The sequence below is a fragment of the Micropterus dolomieu genome, linkage group LG22 (assembly GCF_021292245.1).
Source record: "Micropterus dolomieu isolate WLL.071019.BEF.003 ecotype Adirondacks linkage group LG22, ASM2129224v1, whole genome shotgun sequence".
In the NCBI taxonomy this organism is placed as follows: Eukaryota; Metazoa; Chordata; class Actinopteri; order Centrarchiformes; family Centrarchidae; genus Micropterus; species Micropterus dolomieu.
This window is the reverse complement of record NC_060171.1, coordinates 11,702,032-11,722,637: the sequence shown is the minus strand read 5'-3', so window position 1 is coordinate 11,722,637 and position 20,606 is coordinate 11,702,032. Positions and strand designations below refer to the sequence as shown.

Below are 20,606 nucleotides of genomic sequence, written 5' to 3'. Positions count from 1 at the left end.
GCAAGACAAACCAGATTTAAATATATTTTATGACTACTGGTGCACAATGGTTCTTTAAGAGTTCCCGTTGATCCATGTGGTGTTTGAAGAGGTACTACTTAGCTGTCTTGTTGTCTCAGCAATTTAAGGTGCGTTCCACATATGGGAACTGTTGTGGGTCTGAATTCACTTAAATCCTTTTGTCATATACTTCAACCCTCAAACATTTTCTTTGATATTTAGAGCTCTGCCTTCTTCAGCATGTGTTGATCAAGTGTCTAGCATAAATGATTCAACTGACCCCAACTGGGCCCATTATTTTTCAGTTATTCCAATCATAATTATTTCCTAACACACATTACTCAAATGAGTCCTGTCCTTACTTCAACATGGGGAAAAATAGAATTTTCAAATAAACAATCTTGGCCTCACCACCAAATTGAGAATAATGAAAGAGTATATATACCACCAGACATCAACACCTTACTTTCCACCACCTGGTAAGTCACCTAATTGTATGATTCATATTATACATATCATAATTATGATGATGATCTCATTATTGTTTGATTCTAATCGTGTTACATAGTTTGTGTTATCTGTTTTATATTGTTTGTTTGCCTATTTTATCCAGGACACTTTTGAAGTAAAAAAAAGTAATCTCATTTGCCTGGTTAAATAAAGGTTAAATTAAATAATGATTAAAGAAATCTATGTTTAGAATTGGAGCCAGCTATAGACAACAATCTAAATTATTGCGAAATTAGTGTTATGAAAACAAAAATTTACAAAATGCATGACCAATAAAATAAATGAATGAACTGCAGAGATACCTAGAGTTTTAATAAAGTGATTTTTTCCCCCCTGCCAATTCAATGAAACAATTTTTGAAATGTTTTAGAAATTAGTGACGCTGCTGACAGCGGTAAACTCCACCAATCTGGTGGCTCCAAGCAGCCAACTAACAACAACAAAACTATTTACGTAATACACGACTTTAGTCTGGACACATCCCAGTCTTTTCTGTGATGTTTGACCTTGATTTCACCACATCAGTTAGTCGCAGCTCTCCATATAACATCCAGCTGTGTCCGTCTAACTCCAAAACAATAACATGTTTACTCCTCTGCTCCCTCAGCCGCTCAATACAGCTAATTTTGACAGGCAGCTCTTCAATCTCTCAAATCAATTAATATGACTCATTTAATTAGTGAGCCATTTCTGCCCTGGTCCTTTGTAATCAAATGAATAATTTGCTGCTTGATCATTCACTACCGACACTAATCCACTATAATCACCTTCCCCTACTGCCAGACACTTGGCATTAGGTTGAGTGAAATGCTGAAATGCAAAGTATGACTGGTCCATGACCTGATAATCATGGAGAAAAAATGTGTTTCGGATGATGGAATGAGTTTTGTGGATCAAGTGTTCCCAGATGCCTTGTCACTGGGGGTGTCAGAAATCAATCAAGACAACTACATCAAAAGCTTGAGTCACTCTAGTAGACCTTTAAAAATCACTACATATAGCTCAGGCACTTTAATGAAATTGCTCATCACAACGGCATCACTGTCACTGTCACATAAGGTTTCACAGTGTTTCTATCTGCACTCACGTTTTGTCTTTTCCATGCCTACACATTATCCTACACATTTTCTTGTTTAAAAAGGAGAAGTTATGTAGACAGGAACAGTCTTTTTTTGAGCAGAATTTGATTAATCTTGTGGAAATTAAGCATAATACTGAATTCTAATATTTCCAAAAATGACTTGGCCTTAAGGGGTCACTTTATCATTGGTTTGTTCATTAATGTGTCGTGTCATATCATATGTTATCAGTGGATTTTAAAGAGTGAAACTAACTCCAGCTCACCAGCTACATTACTAGCGCAGTAGCAAGCTAGCTTGCTCATTAACTAAAAACAAAGTACAAGACAAGCAAGCCTGATGCAGAAATTATACGCATTGCTTGCTCTACTACACGCAGAAAAGGTTTATATAACTACGAAGAAGTTTTCAGTTATTCTGGAGATGTTGGTGTGCGACCAGCTTTATCTTCATTATTATTAATTAACTTAAACCTGCAATAACTGATTTTTTTGTCTACTGGGAGCAGCGGAAACAAGCTATAAACACAACACTGACATTTGATCAACTTATAAAGTTCATAAGGCAAACATTTGCCTATTTCCATTCTCTGATAGTAAAGCTGTCAGTTTGGAGACTTGCCAGATAGGACAAAAACTTCTCACCCCTGAGAAAATGCGAAATCCTTAAAGGAGCTAACTTTCTTTGAGCCAAGTCTGAATTAAGGATAATCATCTAACCAATAAGAAATCCAGCTAACCTTTCTCAAAACATATCGTCTTGATGTTTAACCCAATGTTTATTTTTGTATGACAAACTGAGCAACCTCTTGTTTACCACGTGACCACACTACCATCTACTACTGACCAATGAACATCCATTAGAAATCTGTATAATATTATATAAATATTATAGTATATTATGTAGAGCAAAATGGTGTTTACACTTCTTAGTAGTGTTAAAATGTATGTGATAGTTAAAGTCGTTAAGAGTCTCGAGTAAACTGGTTGAATGATCTGCTGAAATAGCGGTTGGTTAAATGGTGGAATGTTCTTATAATCTCTGTTATTTTCATGTTTTGGATCAGGATGATTGACCATTGACAGTATGTGAATTTAACACATACAATTTGAATTAAATCAACTGGAGAAGACAATGTGTCCCTTCAGACAAAGGAATATGGGTGCAAAACCTTCCTCCACGCCCCAAAATTCCTCCTCCTTTGGCTAGTTGACAAGTTTTAGGCTGGACCTCCATCTTCTTCTCACTTTGTTTTTTGTCCTAGTTTCTTTGGGCGTCTTTCTTTAAGTTTCTGTTTTTCCTCATCTAAAGTCAGTGCACAACTTAACTATTTTCTAAGCAATCCGTTTTTAATGCCTCCATATTAAACTCAAGAGTTCGTTTTACTTTACATTTTTGTAGCCTACCACGTAGTCTCGCAAGTTATATGATGCTATTTCTCTGTTCTTAGTTGTATCCAGCCAACGAAATTAGAAGCCTAGCTGGAGAAATTAGAGTAGTCCAAGTTATTTTATTCGACTTAGCCAACTTGTCACAAGGGAGAACAGCTTCTAACCGCAGCTGGTGGAACCCAGCCAACTTTAAAAGAAACTTTCTGGAAGCAAGTGTGCTAATATGGTTAGAACCGAAAAAGATTTGAATCCTACATCCTCCTGAGAACTGTGCCCGCAACGTCTTGGCCCGGATTTCTGCTGTCGGCCCTGAAACAAGACTGCCGAACCAGGTGCTTGCAAGGAGTCATCTGGGAGCATAACTGCACCCTCCGCTGCACGGTGGCCTGAACTCTGCACACAACTCTGGAAAGCCAGCTGGAGCATCTAGTCTCTGCCAGCGCTTCAAAACAGTAGGCTGAATCACGTTTTTTTGCTGTGATAAAGAGTTGATGTCGAATTAAATTGATGAATTCCCATTTAGAGATGTAAAGTGTCCTAGCATTACGTTACCATTGTGTTTCACCATCAGTGCATTTACTTCACTATTGCCAATAAGATCACGTTTATTTCATCATAATAGCTGCTATTCATCTGTTGTGTTTGTTTTCTTTATTAATCTTTCATTTAATCATTTATTAGGTATTTAGCTATAAATAAATATCCTTGTTTAATCAGTAAGAAGTTGTCAGTGTGTTTTCTTTGAAGCAGAAGACAAGGTCAATCTATCCCTCAATCAATTCCTTCTGGAGACTGATCAAATTAATAATGCAGTTTTAATAAATTCAGTTTAATTTCCATATCATTAAACAGGATGGCGCTCTGATGACGAGTGTTTATTAAAGTAGTGTTTCTTCTACAAAAGTCAACAAGGTACATTTGCACATCAAAGTTGGCAAATTTGAACTTGAGAATGCTCCACAACAATTTACTTCGCTGCAGTAAGCAAATCCACTGATTAGGATCATTTCATTCAAATTAACTAAATGTTAGTGCAAACCTTTAATTTCATAAATGTTGATTGATGTCACTGCGTAACAACACTATTTCCCCAGAGGTGCCATGACATTGGTCCTTCATCCATCGTCACATGCATGTCTAATTTTCTGCTGTGTTTTGTGTTTCAATATATTTTTTTAAATGTCATTGATTTGTTCAAGGGGAGCCGTATGGTTATGCAACAAAACAAGGTGACATTTGTTGCTGATTGGCCCTGTGGGGAATGGCATCATTCATAGGGAAGAACAGGTTTACAGTTGCTTTGTTATTCTTTGTTTTAACGCTTGGAGAGTGGAGAGACAATAAACAAAGAACAGAAAATCCAATCATAGACCAGTTGGGTGCCCATGCAATAAAAGAGGGTGAACACCAACTATCTATGGTACTGGGCACATTTCCTCTGTTTCTATCTGCTTCTGTATAAAAATTTTGTCTATCTTTGGCTGTTTCATCGACTCTCTCTTTGTCTCTGTGCTCTCTGAGTCCATCTGCCTCTGTTTCTTACCTGACAGGAGCACACAGAGCACCTATCACTGTCCAGCACCCAGATCTGCCCACTGTGCTTGACCTTGTTGTCATGGATACAGTCGCCGGTGCAATTGTGCCCGTGGGGGCACCGGCAGTCATAGCCTCCCTCCAGGTTGAAGCACACTGTGTCGTTGGCACAGGTGTTCCTCCCCGTCTTGCATTCATTAATATCTGCAGGGAGCACAACAAAAAGATGACATCATACATATGCTCGGCGCAGGTAACACAGTTTATGCATAGCTTGTGGAATTGGGGATTTATTTTTATGATAAGCCCTGTAATGTTTGCTTTAGTTACATGGTGACAAGGTAAAGGGGCATGTTGTGTCACAGATTGGTTTGAAGTTCAATATGTTTCAATTAGCAATCACATCTTTGTCCTCTTGAGCAAGACAGGGACCTGCTCTCTGAACCTGAATGTTGCTAAACAGTGTCAGAGCTTCAAATGCAGTTGTTTATAATATAGCAATACAACCTTTTTTAGATCTTGGGGGAAACATACAGTATACAACTGTAATGTAACCCAGAAACCTACTTTTGGTCAAATTATAACTTTGCTTTGTGAAAGCCAGACATGTTTGGTTTTTTGAGAGTGCCTTTAACGTGCTTTTTTGCCAGCCTCTCCCATCTCAAACTGACAGCCAAGATGGGGTCAACGAGTGGAGCAGCACTAGCACTATTGTTACAGCCAATGCTTCGATGTTACTGTAGATTGAGGGTTTCTATTTTGACAGCTGACTCTTTTCCTGACAGGCTGTATCAGAGACAATGTTCCAGAAAATGAACAGGCTGCAGAAAGCAAACTGACATTCTGGGAGGAAAACACACTGATAATGACATACCTATCCAATCATACCACAAGCGTAACACAACATCTTTTAAGCAAAAGTTGAGTTTGTTTTTGATGGCAAGTGACGGACATATTTGAACAAAGTTTTGCTTAATTAAAAGGCACTTGAATAAAAGGTAACTTGAACCTCTCAATCCTAGAAAGCTACAACTCAAAGAGAGGACCCCTAAATCTGTGATGGGAATGAGATGTGACATCATTGGCCAGTCAATGGAAAATGAACAGGGTGTTTTTATTAATAGGGCACTGTGGAGCTATAAGATGCAAAAGGGTCTTATTGTTGCAAAACTAAAAAATTTAAATCTCAGGTTACAAAAATAATTACAAAGATAGTGCCATATCTTGTTGAGTAGCAGCATCACAATGTAATATAATTTTGGACACAAAACATGTTTAAAACGTGAATGGAGACTATCCTAGAAAAAGAAAAGAAAAACAATTACAGGTTAAAATAAAACATTCCTGAAATGCCTTTTGTTTTAACTTCATGATGTGTGTCCAAAAACACATACATGCTAAATGTGATTTTTTTTTTTCTTTTTTTTTTTTTTTTTTTTTTTTTTTTTACATGGGATAAATTTACAAGTAATGTGTTTCTATTTTTTTCAAAAAAAAATTAAATTTTCTCTTGTGTCATGCCTCTGACTTGTCCAAGTTTACGCTTTGTGTTAAGAAAGTGAAAGTGGACCTCTCACCTACACATGATTCCCCATTGGTGGAAAACAAGCCATTGTCATGGTAGCCATCACGGCACTCACAGTGGTACCAGCCGGGCAAGTTGACACAAGTGGATTTACTATCACACTCGACAAAGCCGTCTGCACACTCATCAATATCTGAAGAGAAGGAAAGAAAAGAGAAGAGAAGAGCAATAAGATACACAGTCATGTTGGTTTCAAAATATGCTCTTTACAGTCAATGGACTATTGAGCTCCATTCTTGCCTGTTAGGTATTTTTAACTCTGACTGATTCATAATTGATAAAACAATGTGTAGCATTGGAGTGAATCCAGTCCGTGGGCTTTATTGATCAAGCATAGTTGCATAGCCAGAGAAGGACATCTGTATCAATAAAAGATAGCAGGGAATAAATAAATGTAATATAACAAGACTATTCTTACCCGCCAGAGATTTTACAGGCTTGTATTTTGAAATGCCAGTAAAAATCCTATACAATCTAATCCTCCAAACACATGCAGGCAAACAAATTAATTATAAGGTGTGTGAACTTTGCTTGGACATAAGTATCTATAAGGTGACGTGCAAAGAAGCTCAGCAAAGGGCTTTGACACACCTGCTAACATGCTGTGGGTGGTTGTGAATAAATGGAGCTGATGTTTTCACAGAGCTCCACTTAAAAATATCCTTGACTCTCCCTCCTCCAGCTCTTGTCTTTAACAAAAAAAAAAACTTAGATTACATTCTCTGACCTTCTCCTATTTGGATTTTTTGTTTTGTTCCCCCCTTGTCATTCTCGAGTCGTCTTCTCATCTGTGTTTCCTTGTTTCTGTTTTTCACTCTCTCACTGCTCTTTCTTAATAGGCCAACATTCATCCCTTTTATTTCAACACACAACCCTGCAACTTTCCTACAAACATCAACCATGAACAAATCCAATCCAATTTTCAACAATGAGCATAATGCACACAGAGAGACAGATCATTCTCATATTTCAGCTAACATTTAATTAAACTAAGGGCCAGGCCCACATGAGAGAGGAAATAAAGCCTGTTATTACACAGTAGGGCTAAATATGTTAGGCCCAGATATGTACCGTGATTAAACGTGTCTGCATAGCCAGTGATGGCTTTTTTATGATTGTGCATGATGCATGATGCTCTGCTCTCATTATGAAAATGGCAGTGTTCCGTGTCTGACCTTCTCTGACTGCCTGCAACAGTATCCCCCATAGAGCGACAGGCAGACGGGCTCATGGTCCCCCACCGCCCAGGCAGTAATGGGATTAAGATCTATTGGCTAATGAGCCCGCAGCCTTTTAATAGAATTTCTGCAGCAGATTAACCGTTGATCAAATGTCCCTCAGATTAGGGCCTTATCTATTTAAAAATTACCCGCATTTGTCTGAGTAGCAGATTTTCTATAAAAAAAAAATAATAATAAAAAAACATTCTTTTTTTCTGTTCCATACTGGCCAGGTTCAAAAAGCTCTTTCTTTCGTTGGGGCAGACTTTAAAGCAAATGATCACATTTCACTAATTACATCAGTTTGGTGAGAGCTGAGCACCTCTTTTTCTCCCCTCAGGACAGAATTGCTGGGTTAAAAGGACACTGCTTAAAAATCACGAGTCTACAGCAAACAGCATAACCAACCTATCTTTGAAAATTAATATAAATTCTCTCCATTCCTGAAGAGGAATATCCAATGCTCTTTGTTGCCTTTGAATTTCAGTGTGATAAAAGCATGGGGAGCTTTTAAAGGCAAAAGCTGCATGAGGTGTATTGCCAGTATATAAAAAAAAATCAAGCTGAATTTGATCGAATCATCCTCTTCTCCCTCAATAAGTCTGTATAAAATTGTTCAAAGTACAACTGAGCAGTCAGATACTATTTATAACAGGCACTGATGGTGAAGTAAGTCTAAAAATATGCAAATAGGTTATTTTCAGCCAGTTTCATTCAGGAGTTTTAAAAGCATGACTGTCTGGCTGTAACAACAGAGGGTTACACCCTCAACAAAAGATTCGCCTCATTCTCTTTTATCTGAGCCAAAACCTGTCAGCTACAATTATGGCACGAAGCTTCTCAGCCTGCTGTCGAATCAACTTTTAAAGTGCTGCAGTGTTTTTGGACAGTGAAACTCACTGTTGTCGCACCTTGGACTTGACAGGATTGAATGTGTGAGGTACAGCAAGGATACAACATGCTTGCAAAAGTCTCGCCTTCTCTGTTATCATCTTGCGTAAATGATTATGGAAGATCACTGTAATTAAATCATCAACTGTGACAATCTGACAAGGGCGCTGCCTGGAAGCTGTATCTCAACTGAATCATGAGGCTCCTGCTATTGAATCATGGAAAAGGATGGTGCAGTATTTTCACTTGTTATATCGTGTCATGTTTTTCCTCTCTCTGCTTTGGAAGGGAAGAAAAAACAACACAAACAAAATAAAATCCAAGCTTTCTGTCTCTATCACCTGGAGAGGTCAAGGCCACATTTATTTTGATGTTACCTTGCTGACTGAAAGACACAGAAACTGACAGAGATACCTACACAGAGAGAGAGGAGGATGTGCAGGATGAGGAGGCGAGCGGTGTAGGAGACAAAGAGAAGGAGGAAGAAGCACGAAGAGAAGGAGGAGGAACAGGCAAAGGAGGAGAAAAAGAGATTATGAGATAGACTGCAGTTATTTTACTTGTTATCCTGATTGGCAGGAGCTCTATTAAGGCAGCTTTCTGCGGACAAAGTGAGAAACAAGCAGACCGTCTTTCCTCTGCACTCTCCTGGGCTTGTTATGCCACTCTGCAATGAACACCCCTTCTCTCTTTTTTTAATCCTCTGCCTTCACCTTTCCATGTGTCCCTTTTTCACGTCGCCCGTATATCTCTGTCTCAAAGCTGAGGCAAAAAGAGAGGTGCCCTTGTCATCACCTTTTCCCATCCCTGCAGTTTGCTCTCTTTTTGAGCAGAAAAGGGTAAGAGACAAACGAGTTTAGAGTCTAGTCTAGCCTGCCCTCTCTTCATCCCTCCCTTTCATTGTCCTTGCTTTCTATTGTGATCCTGGACAGGTACAGTTCTTTGCTTTTACCCCTTCTTTCTTTCTCTAATTCCTTTTTCCCACCACTGTCGCTTCCCTCCCTGTGTCTTCTCCCTTCTTTGACTGACAGATAGCCTAGGGGGTTGGGATGCAGTTCTACTGTGTTGCATCACCCAATGAAAAACCTGTTACTGCTGCCACATGTACATCTCCCTTATAGTAACGTAATTCAAACCGATTTCCATTTCCATAAAGGTCTACCTGGTAATGCTGATAGTCTACAGGAGGAATTATTAAGAAACATCTCTGGATCTCAACAGAGCCTTTCCTCCTGCTCCTAAGACAGATGCCATTTCACAATAAGTGGATTTTAAAATGAGCTGAATTTGTCATGTCAGATCACATTCACGCTGACGGCTGAGAAAGGGCTGCAGAACCCTAAAGTCAATAATAATGTGTACAAAGCTTTTATTGGCACGTACATGACACAGCAATAAGGTGAGAGACGTATTTCAGATCCATGCTCTTTTATGTACAGTAAAGAGTAATTGAGTGATTGTCAGTGGTCCTCAGTCTTCATTAAGAGAAAGAGTGAACTCAAATAATCAATCAATCATCGTGAAACCCGAGGCAAATTGAGTTACACACTGGGCTCCTGAAGATGAAACACACACTGAAACGCAAATCCATATCTGCAAGCACTTGAGCGGGAGAGTGGATGAGTAATCACAGTAAATTGGAAACAAGGCTTGTGAACAATCGGTAGCTGCAAGCACATACAGAATGCAATCACTCTGTATCACTTACCTACAGCTGTAAAAAAAAAAAAAAAAAAAAAAAAAAAAAATTCCTCCATCACAATTTGTAAACTGCTTTTGCTGTCAAAAAACATGTACGTGAATTTCAGAATGATGTTTGCTGGGGCTGGCTTATATAGGCAAGGAGTTGTGTTAATCGCAGTATTTAATGCTGCTAATCAAAGTATAGGTGTTTATGGTGACGAACCCACAGATAATTATCACCCCTCAGGTCATTGGACTGTTTTAGCATCTTTTAGCTCATTGTTTTAGTTTATATAGCTGCAATTGAACTATTTTGATTCATTCTCACTGATATCATCAGCATTTTTCCAGCCACAGCAGCCAGCGGTTTTCAGTGAAACAGCAGTTTTTCGTGAGCTTTAATGAACACGCTGTTCATACATATCCAGCACCAAAGCAGAGATGGACAAAGTTAGCAATTTGCTGGTGAGCATACTGGAGCATTTAGCAGCTAAAAATACAGATATTTCTCTCAGTAGGTGGTGGAAACCAAAACAGAAGAAACAAAAGAAGTGTGAATGTAGGACTTACAAATGGCCAGAAAGATGACAAATGAATGCTAATGTTGCTCTGTGTCCGCTACTAAGCAACTGTTTGCTAACACGTTCAACGTGTCAACTTTTTAAGATGATAATATGTCAGTGTCAGTCTTTACAGCTTGTGGTGCTGTTCTTAAGTGGCCAAATAATATCAATGAATGCAGGTTTAAGTATATGGACTACACCACTTAGCATCAGCACTGACCAGACTTAAATGTGCTACAGTAAGGTGACCAGATTTCTGAAATGAAAACCGGGGACATTTTTGGTTTGGTGGTCAGTATGTCATTAAAAAATATGTTATTATATATGAAATAAAAACGGGGATGATTTCGGTTTCTCTGTTAAATATAACTCTTCTGAATGAAATCAAGTCATTTTGAAGCAGAAACTACCTTTCAGTCAATAGAGGCTGAAATCACTTTCTGGCAAGTAGAAAAATGGATTTTATGTGTTGTTTTGGCCATTTAAAAAGGTATTTCAACAGGTAAAAAGGCCTGGATTGGTCGGTACACAGCAAGTAAAATAATGTGGAATCATAAGGATAATTGCAAAATAGATCATGTCTTTTATATTAACTCAGCAGTAATTCATGTTAATTATAGGCTACAGTCTGTATTCCAAATATAAACAAGGATATTACACATAGTCCTACGAAACACATAATCCATACGGAACCTAGGCTTCTATTATTACCTATAATCACATAGCCTAAATGTCTGGCCTGATTAAACTATAAACTGTAAACACTTTTTGTGATTATCCAAATTGTGATTATTCTCTTAAAAGAACCGTTAAAAGTTTCACAAAGACATTCCTTTGATATTACCACGGACATAAAGTGATGTTTATTTGAAACGTTATGTCTGTTTGATCCATGAACTGTATGGCATGATCCAGATAAAAGCACATATGTCCACATAAAAATACAGGGCGATCACGTTACATGCTGCGCGCGCTCCCGTGGACTGCAATCAGTTTTCGGCGGATGATCACTTTTCCGCACGACACCTGTCTGCTCTTCTGTCCAGGCTTTCTGGCCACGTAAAATCTGATTCCAGGTCTGTTAACACCTTATACAGTCTATTATTAACACACAGTTAAAAACGGGGACAGCTCCAGACGGGGACAGGCCATCAAAGCAGGCGAAATTAGCTAGAAAGCTAATGTGGGTTAAAAGTCTCTTTTTGTGTTGCACAGCGGGTTGCTGTCTGGCTGTTAGTCAGTGTCACTGTCAGTAGAACCAAGACTGTTGAATTGCTTTGTGGAGATACAGTAAAGTGTCTACCTGCAAAGAATTTACCCACATACAGAGAAACAATAACAGATAGATGGTTTCTTAATGAAACCAAAACAAATAATTAAATTTTAATTTTCTACAAAAATAATTTTTTTTACAAAACAGAGCACAGAACAAGGAAGATCGGTTTGCTACAGCATAGAAAAACATGCTATTTAATTTCCATTGGCCTTTACAGCAATGTAGCTGTCCAGTGCCCAGTGCAGTTTGCTGCACTGCAGCAGCTACAGCAGCAAGCTATCCCGGGGAGATGTGTCATTTAGGTAGAAGCAGCAGGTTGTGCTCAGCTAAACGACAGCTCCGGCCATTAGCAGGGCCTAATTAAGACACACTAATTATGGGTGATGGAGTGAGTGCTTTGTAAGGCCGTCTCTAAATAAATAATGAATACATAATCACTGTGTTTAAACAAGCCGCTTGAGCCTAAACAGTCACAGGCCCCCAGGCCTTGTGGGTAAATCATGGAGCAAAGGAGAGAGAGAGAGAGGGAGAGCTGCAAAGATGCATCATGGGAGCTGTCAAGGGGGCGAAAAAATTAATATGATTTTAAATATTCACTACCTGTGCCTGAGTGTCTGGTGGGAGGTGCCCAGGGGAGATTTCAACTATGATGAGGTTGTGATGTTTTTTCTTGCCTACCGTTGTGTAATACACACTGTGGCCCTTGCCGTTTCAAATTATACAAAAGCAAAGCCAAACAACTGCTAGCAGCTCTTCTGTCCTGCGCAATTTAACCCAGACAGGCCTGCCCATCTACTTGGATCTGTTTATATACACCTGGTCATAATCACCAGCCTTATTATTTCCTATGTATTTCCTGCTTGTGTGACTCTGGCTGTCTGTTTGTTTGATTATCTCTTGGTTTTTTATCTGTCTTTCATTCTGATGTTGTCTGTCTACTTTGTCTTTTGTCTAAATCTCTGACAAGTTTCCAATGAATGCAAATGAGGTCTGAGGGAACAAATTGTTTGTCTGGCCCCCGTTCAACTCTCTCCTAGTCAATACACCTGCATGACCTCAGGGCTCCACACTCCTCTCACTGACTTCAAAGTTTCTACATGAACTCACTGGCCATCCACTTGTCTCTTCACATCCTCCTCCTCCTACTCTTCTTCATTGCTATTTTTCCTCTTCCATTTTTACATCTCATTATAAAATCACCTCCTTTTAGCCTGACTTTCTTCGCCGTCCTTTTCCTCTCATCTTATCTCCTCTCATCTCCTATTACCCAAACATTAAATATCCTCTCCTCTTTTCAGTTCTCTCTCTCTCTTTTTCTACATACATCCTCTTCAAACTTTGCTTATCCCTTCCTTCCTTCACTTATCTTCCTTCTTCTTTTCCTTGTCAGAACACGTGGAAAAGGTTGTAAAAACTCATTGAATATTTCATAGTCAAAACAAAAATATGGATGCTCTGATGGCGATCTTTAGATCACATCTCTTTACGAGACACTTCACTTTGGTATAAGTAGTGAGCTGGTAAATGATCACAACTTGAGAAAATTAGAGTTTTTTTCTACCAATAAAACATCAATTTACAGTGTAGGTGTAATGCACCAGGGCTCCCTGATGATGCTCTTGAACATAACCCTTTAGGAGTGTGTAGGAGTCACAAATCTAAATTGCATCATTAACACCGAACATAAAAATCTTTTATCTCTTTCTCCTTGTCCTTAAAGAACATTGTTGATGCTAAACTAGCCTCAGTGTGATTCAGCAAGGCTGAAAAAGTGCTTGTGAGGACTTGAGAGTTCAGATGAAGTGAAAGATGAAAGTGAGAGGTGTCCATCTACAGTATCTGATCAAATGCTCTTCTCCCTTGAGACGCCCACAGCGTCCTTTGAGCAGCCAGCCTGAGGCCAGCCAAAGACAGCTGAGATGGCCATTAGTTACAGAACTGACAGCATAGTGACAGAAAATTTTAACTGGTGGCCAAGCGCCCTAACAAGCTTAGAGGGGCTTGAAAGGAGAAGATAATGAGCTGAAAATGAAGGAAATACAAAGGCTACCTCCCCATTCATCTCATAGGAACAGTGGAGCAATTCAGTCAATAAACATGCATCTGAGGCAAAACAGGAAGGGATGTTCACAGATATTATGTCCAATTATTTCCTGCAGGGGATCTATGCTGCTAAAAAAATCTTTAAAGTCTTGGGCCCTATTTCCCAAAAGCATCTGAAAGCGAAGATGATCATAAAGCCCTTGTTATGAACATTCTTACATTTGTGGGATACTTTCTAAAAGCATTGTAACTAAACACATACATGAAGTTTCAGCGTGTAAGGTTTAGTGACATCTAGTGGTCAGAGTTGCGAATTGCACCCACCCCCCCCTATCCAAGCGAGTTGTATAGCTACGGTGCCTGAGACAGGATAAAAGATGTCCTCTGTGAGATAGCAGAGAGTTTACATTTACATTTATTCACTTAGCTGACGCTTTTATCCAAAGCTAATTATGCTAATTATGTCAGAGGTCCCACACCTCTGGAGCAACTAAGGGTTAAGTGTCTTGCTCAGGGACACAATTGTAGATGTGTCGCAGTGGGGAATGAACCTGGGTCTCTAACACCAAAGTCAGGCGTCTTATCCACTGCACCATCACCACCCCAGTTGCCATTCAAGAAATCAGGTTTCTTTACATTGATATATTAAGAAATTATATTTACTTGATTATTCAGTAAAACCATATGTTATTGTGAATGTTATTGTTACTTGTTCATTAAACAACAACCACATCAAGAAATGAAGTGTCACATGATGTCTCATTCACCTGAAATATATTATTTTTTTGTACTGTAATCAAACTTTTTGTTACATTTTGGGAGTGTTGGCTCATCTGGTTTAACATACCAAAGAAAATGAAGAACATCTCAAAAACTCACATCTAGTGCATCAAGTATGACCACTGACAGATAACAGGTAATGTAAGCCTCACTGTTTCTGCACCGCAGTCCATTATAAACCACATAATATGAACATGAGTTTACAAATGCATTGTCAGGTGAGGATCAAGGCTCCTCTCGCTTTGCTTAATTAATTAGATAAGCAATCTGCAAATCTTACCAAAATGTCTTTTTTATTTATTTAAAATACAACAGAAACACAAATGAGGATTTATTGCCATAATTTCAGCTTGTGGTAAAACGGTGCAAAGTTTTTAATGGATATTCAGCATGTGAAAGTACAAATTACACATCCAAAAAAAAAAACGTTTTTACATGTTTTCCACCAGGGAAGTATTCAACAGAAGTTTAGCTGGCTGATCTAAGCTTTCATGCTAGAAGCCACGTTTTATTGCCAATTACTGATCAGCTGATTGTCTCACGAAAGTGACCGACAAAGCCAGAGAGCGCTGCAGGGAGAGAGTCACTACATGAAATTAATCCAACTACATATTTTACACCACAAGCCAAAGCACAGCACTAGAGAATAACTACATGCACTTAATCCCACTACATGTTTTTTCTAACAGAGCAATAAAAGTTTAGCTGGCTGATACTTCCATGTTGTAAGCTAACGTTACCGTTTTATTGCCAATTACTGATCAGCTGATTGTCTCGCTAATGTAACCTGAAAAGCCAAACCACAGCGCTGGAGAATAACAAGGCTACATGAGCCTTATAGCTGTGTGGATCGCTGGTGTGTGTGTCACATTGAACATTACATCGCGGCAGTTGTGTGTGGTGTTGCTATCTCTGGGTACTATCTGCAACGGAAAACGGAGCAGGGCCGAGTAGAGTCGAGTCTATCGATTTGCGCTATGGTAGCATTTTTCGGCAAGGCAGCATAGATCGTCAGAACACCGGCAACAGTTCAACGTTTAGTCTAGGGATGCACCGATACCAGTACTCAGGTCTCGACCCGATACAGCGCTCATGTACTCGTACTTGTAGAATTACTCCGATACAACAGCACTCGATACCCTTTTACGGCAACTTGACCTTTCGTGTGAGCTTACGTTAACGTCTCCTCAGATGAGCAGGTAACGTCGGAAGAGAAGCAATGTCAGCCGTTTGGAGATTCTTTACAATAAGTGACGATGACAAAACTAGAGCAGACTGCAAAATATGCTCTGCTAAACTGTCGAGTGCAGGGGTGAAAAATAGCTCCTTTAACACAAGCAATTTGATTAAACATCTAAAGAACCAACATACCACAGAGTTCAAGGAGTTTGCTAATGCTAGCAGCGGGAAACTACGACAACCAACGTTGGAGCAAAAGCTGGAGAAGAGAGAGAAAATGTCCAGAGACAACCCACGGGCGGTAAAAATAACATCACCACTGATATTTGGACTAGCAGTGTCAGCCCAATGTCTCTCATCAGTTTAACTGCGCAGTGGATTGATGGAGAATTTACTGCACAGAGAGTCGTTCTACAAGCAAAGCACTTTCGGGGTTCGCACACTGGCCAAGCCATAGCAGGTGCGTTTGATGATATGCTCCAGGCGTGGGGCATTCCGAAAAGCTCTGTTCATGTTGTGCTTCGGGACAATGCCAAAAACATGATCAAGGCTATGAGTGATGCTGGTCTCCGTAGCCTGCTGTGTGCCGCTCACACCATCCAGCTGGTTGTCAACGAGGGCCTTTTAGCTCAGCGAAGTGTTGCTGATGCGGTGGCAGTCGGACGTAGAATAGTTGGACATTTTCAACATTCTGCCTTAGCCTACTCCCGCCTGGAGGACAATCAGATGCAGCTCAACATGCCAATAAGGAGACTCCAGCAAGACGTGCAGACCCGATGGAATAGCACATACTATATGGTGCAATCGCTCATCGAGCAGAAGCGGGCTGTTGGAATATTTGGGTCAGAATATGAACTCCCAGACAATCTCACCGCTCACCAGTGGGCGCTTTTAGAAAAGACTTTTAACCAGAAAAGTAAGCTCCTTTGATGCTTTGGCTTCAGCTGTGATCCCTGCGGTCACTGTGCTTCAGAAACTTTTGACCAAAGAAACAGATGAGGACCATGGCATCAAAACAATGAAGGGAACCTTGTTTGCAGCCATCAAGAGACGCTTCACGGACACGGAAAAAACCCCCGCTCTACTGCATTGCAACAGTACTCAATCCGAGGTAAAGTGTGTGCGTGAGTGTGTTGATCATGTGATGAGAGAATGATGAAAAGAAAATGTTGTTATTATGATATCAACATTAATAATCAATTAAATTTATTAAGATATTTTCCGACATTCAGTTACTATTTCAAACGAGCTTGTCTGCCAATAGCTAAAATATAATTCTCTGATTTAGGTATAAAGATTGTTTTTTTTTCCTCAAACAAAAACACTGCCACAGAGGCCAAAGAGATGGTGATGCAGGAGATGCAGAATGTGTCTGGAGGAGAGGCAGACAAGCAGGAAGATCTGGGGGAACCACCTGCAAGAAAGATACGCAAGGCCCAGGCCAGCAGCACTCTGGACAGTGTGTTTGATGAGATAGCAGATGCGCAAGCATCGACATCAATGAGCACTGCACCTGTGGGTGCTGCCATTCAGTTAGAGACATACCTTGGAGAGAACACAACTTCTCGGGAAGACAAACCACTTCAGTATTGGAGCGTTAACAAAGTGCGGTTTCCCACACTTGCCCACATGTCACGCAGATACCTCTCAGCCCCATGCAGTAGTGTGGAAAGTGAAAGGCTATTTAGCTCAGTGTCACATATTGTGGATGAAAACAGAAAAAGGCTCACAGCTGATAAATGCAGAGAAGCTTCTTTTCATCAAAAAGAACCTGCCCCTCACTTTTCCAAAAAAGGCTTAATCCTCACACACAGCACTTACATATGATAACATACAGTGTCCTTTCATTTGTTCTTCAACAGTTTGTATGTTTAGTTATTCTGAAATTAACTGTGTCCCAAGTTAAATTTATGTGAAATGGGTAGCAGACAATGCCGTGTTTCTTCAGGAAAAGTTGGATGTTAAAATGGCAGCAACTGCATCAGGATGTATTTGTTACAGTCAGGTGAGAACAAAACATGCAAATAAAACTAACAAATTGTAAGAACTGTAATGGTATTATTAAGTACTCATATCGGTACTCGGTATCGGCAAGTACCCAAATGTAAGTACTTGCACTTGGTCTGAAAAAAAGTGGTATCTGTGCATCCCTAGTTTAGTCCTTATGGAATGGAATGGATGTGGAACAATGATGTTGTGGACAAGTAATAACTTATACCACCTGCTAGGTTACGGTCGCAGTCTGAAGCGGCTTTGATTTGGATCACACTACCTTGTTTCTTACGATCCGCCCTTCTCTGCTTCTGATTGGCTTGTAGTCCTTACTGCGCATGTGCAACTCCCAACAAAGATTTTGTACAAGAGAGATGCATCACTATGTAGCTCAAGAGCGGAGCGTATAACACATAGGGTGAAAAGAGGAGCTTCAGCAATGTGCTGTATGAGAAAAATATGGTGTTTTTTGAAAATTAAACCATGTATGGGGGGGGGGCATCTCCCCCTCAGATTTCAAAATTTTGTCCCACCCACTTTTCTCCGGCGATTTCCGAGTTGGCTAAAAATCACGTAGGCCTATAGAAAACATCCGGCACAACGCAAAGGTGGTACTGAAAAGTTAAGGGAGAAAAAAAAACAGAGTTCACTGGAGACACGTGCAGCAAGTGCCACACTATTAAAGACTTTTCTTCTGTGCTGCTGTTACAGCCTACCTGAAGGCAGTAGTGAGGACGCCTGCAGCAGGGTGGGTAGTAACTTGTTACAAGTAACGCAAATTTGCTAAATACATAAATAAAATAAGTCATTGCCTTTTCACGTTCCTTTATTATTTATATTTTCACTCTTTACTCCAGTATTTTCTTAGGGCCGGTAATCTACTTTTAATTTTGCTACATTTTCCATTCATACCTTCATAACTTTCTGTAATCTGCATTTTGCTTCATTAATTGAAATGAGCTGTCATCCAGGCTGTATGCGCGCCTGAGGGGCATGCCACCCTGAGGGGCTGTGCAAAATTTCGTACAGTTGGCCCCTAGTTGGCGCTATTCAAAAAAATCCCATTGTCTTACATGCATTTTACATCTCCACAACAACTCCGATTGATACCAAATTTGGGTCAATTGTTCTCCATGGGGCCCTGATCACACGACAATTTTGGTGCAATTCGGCCAAAAGGTGGGGCTAAAAGCGAAGCTCAAATCTCTCACTAAATCCCATTCATTCCTATGGCATTTTCAAAGACAGGACGTTTTGCCTCTGTTTGGAATGGCCCATCAACACCAAACGTGGGGACCTTATGTGGCACGACAGCGGGGCGCCCGCGCGCCCTCCGCGGGGCCAGGGGGGGGGGCGGCTTGCGCCAGGAGGCTTGGACCCCGCTTCTAGTTATTATTATTATTTCCCCCTGTTGTTCTTCTACGGACGCAGTTAATGTAGTGACGGTCGTCTACACTGCTGGAATTAAACAAGCAGAAGAATGCCGTGATGACAAAACATGCTCTGTAGCGCCGTAGTTTGTCCATGGTCGGCTATTGTAGAAACATGACGACACAATACTGCGACCTCCATAGAAGGGGGTGCCTGTGGTTATGTAAATATAAATGTCTCATTCTAAGGTAATAAAAACATAATGGTTCATTATGTAAGGACTTTACACACCACTGAGAACATAGTTATGGATATTATATTGCATTTCTGTCAATAAATCCTCAGAAATATTACACACTGAACCTTTAAGACTTCCTCCTGGCCGCTCATAAGTGAAGATCTTTAAATGCAAACAATAGATAAATAAGATGGGGAAATTGGAAATTATCAAGGATAAGAATAATTTCTTTAACCTGCTATTCAAGGAATAATTATACATTAGTTGATTTCCAACACCATTCTCTTCTTCATCAGTTACACAAAGGCACCCAGAGTATGATATCCCGTACAGCCTTTGATGGACAAATGTATAAGCGACTGGATTGTTTTGGAAAATCAACTTCAAAAAGGGGCTATATGTAAGTTTTTGAATTTAATAAATGAAATTTTCATTGTGTTATTGTCAATGGGCTCAAAACTCACTTAGAAATGAAGCACATGCCTGTTTTCTCCGTTGCTTGCATCAGCCACTATTCTGCTTTTAATGTGAGGTCTCCAGGTCGGATTCAGCCCTGTGCGCGCTCCCGAGCCTCTCTCAGACTACAGCGACAACACGCCAGCTAATGACATGAAGTCCACTACCACCATAAAACAACCAGCTCACAGCAAAACACAGGCTCCATGTAAGGATACAAAACAACAATAAAGGTTTATGTGCTGAAGCCCATCAGACCAAACAGGTTCAGTAAGAACAAAGTGAGCATTAGTAAATGCTGGAGAAACACAGAGAAAGTCACGTTAGCTCGCCGGTGTTATGCCGAATTCTGCCTGCCTGCCGAGAATTGCATGCACCTCACGGGTGATAACGGTCATTTATGCTGAGAGAAGAGGTGGATGCATGTCTGGCTGTGCTGAATGAAAGGTACGGCGCCGGTGGTGATCTGCCTCTGAGACGGGAACTTTGAAGTAACAGAGCCTGAACATGTCTGGAGAAAAGCCACAGCCTGCATGCTGGTGTTCCTGCGTTTATTGTGTTATTTCTGTATGAAAGTGGTAGTGTTTCGGATTATGCTCGCTCATGAGTTCAAGCGAGCACGCATATGAGCACACACCTGTTTGTAATCTTAGAACCGCACCGCTAGTGGCCGCTCGAAACCCCCTTTGATATAGTACATGTATATCATCCTTATTTTTCAGTGCACCCTTAAAGTAATGTTTTTTTTTTCCTCACATCTGCCTAAGCCTATGCCTTCAATATCACTATATATTATATTATAATAATCTTGTCTTG

General features: G+C 40.1%; 1 protein-coding gene across 1 annotated transcript in view; it reads right to left on the bottom strand.

The window, feature by feature from the left end:
- Positions 1 to 20,606, bottom strand: part of nell2a (neural EGFL like 2a) — a 102,872-nt gene that overhangs the window by 6,503 nt on the left and 75,763 nt on the right. The window contains exons 16-17 of the mRNA XM_046038298.1: positions 6,091 to 6,231; positions 4,524 to 4,717 (exon numbers count right to left, since the gene is read on the bottom strand). Of these exons, the coding sequence (XP_045894254.1) occupies positions 4,524 to 4,717; positions 6,091 to 6,231 (335 nt within the window). The remainder of the gene's footprint in view (positions 1 to 4,523; positions 4,718 to 6,090; positions 6,232 to 20,606) is intronic.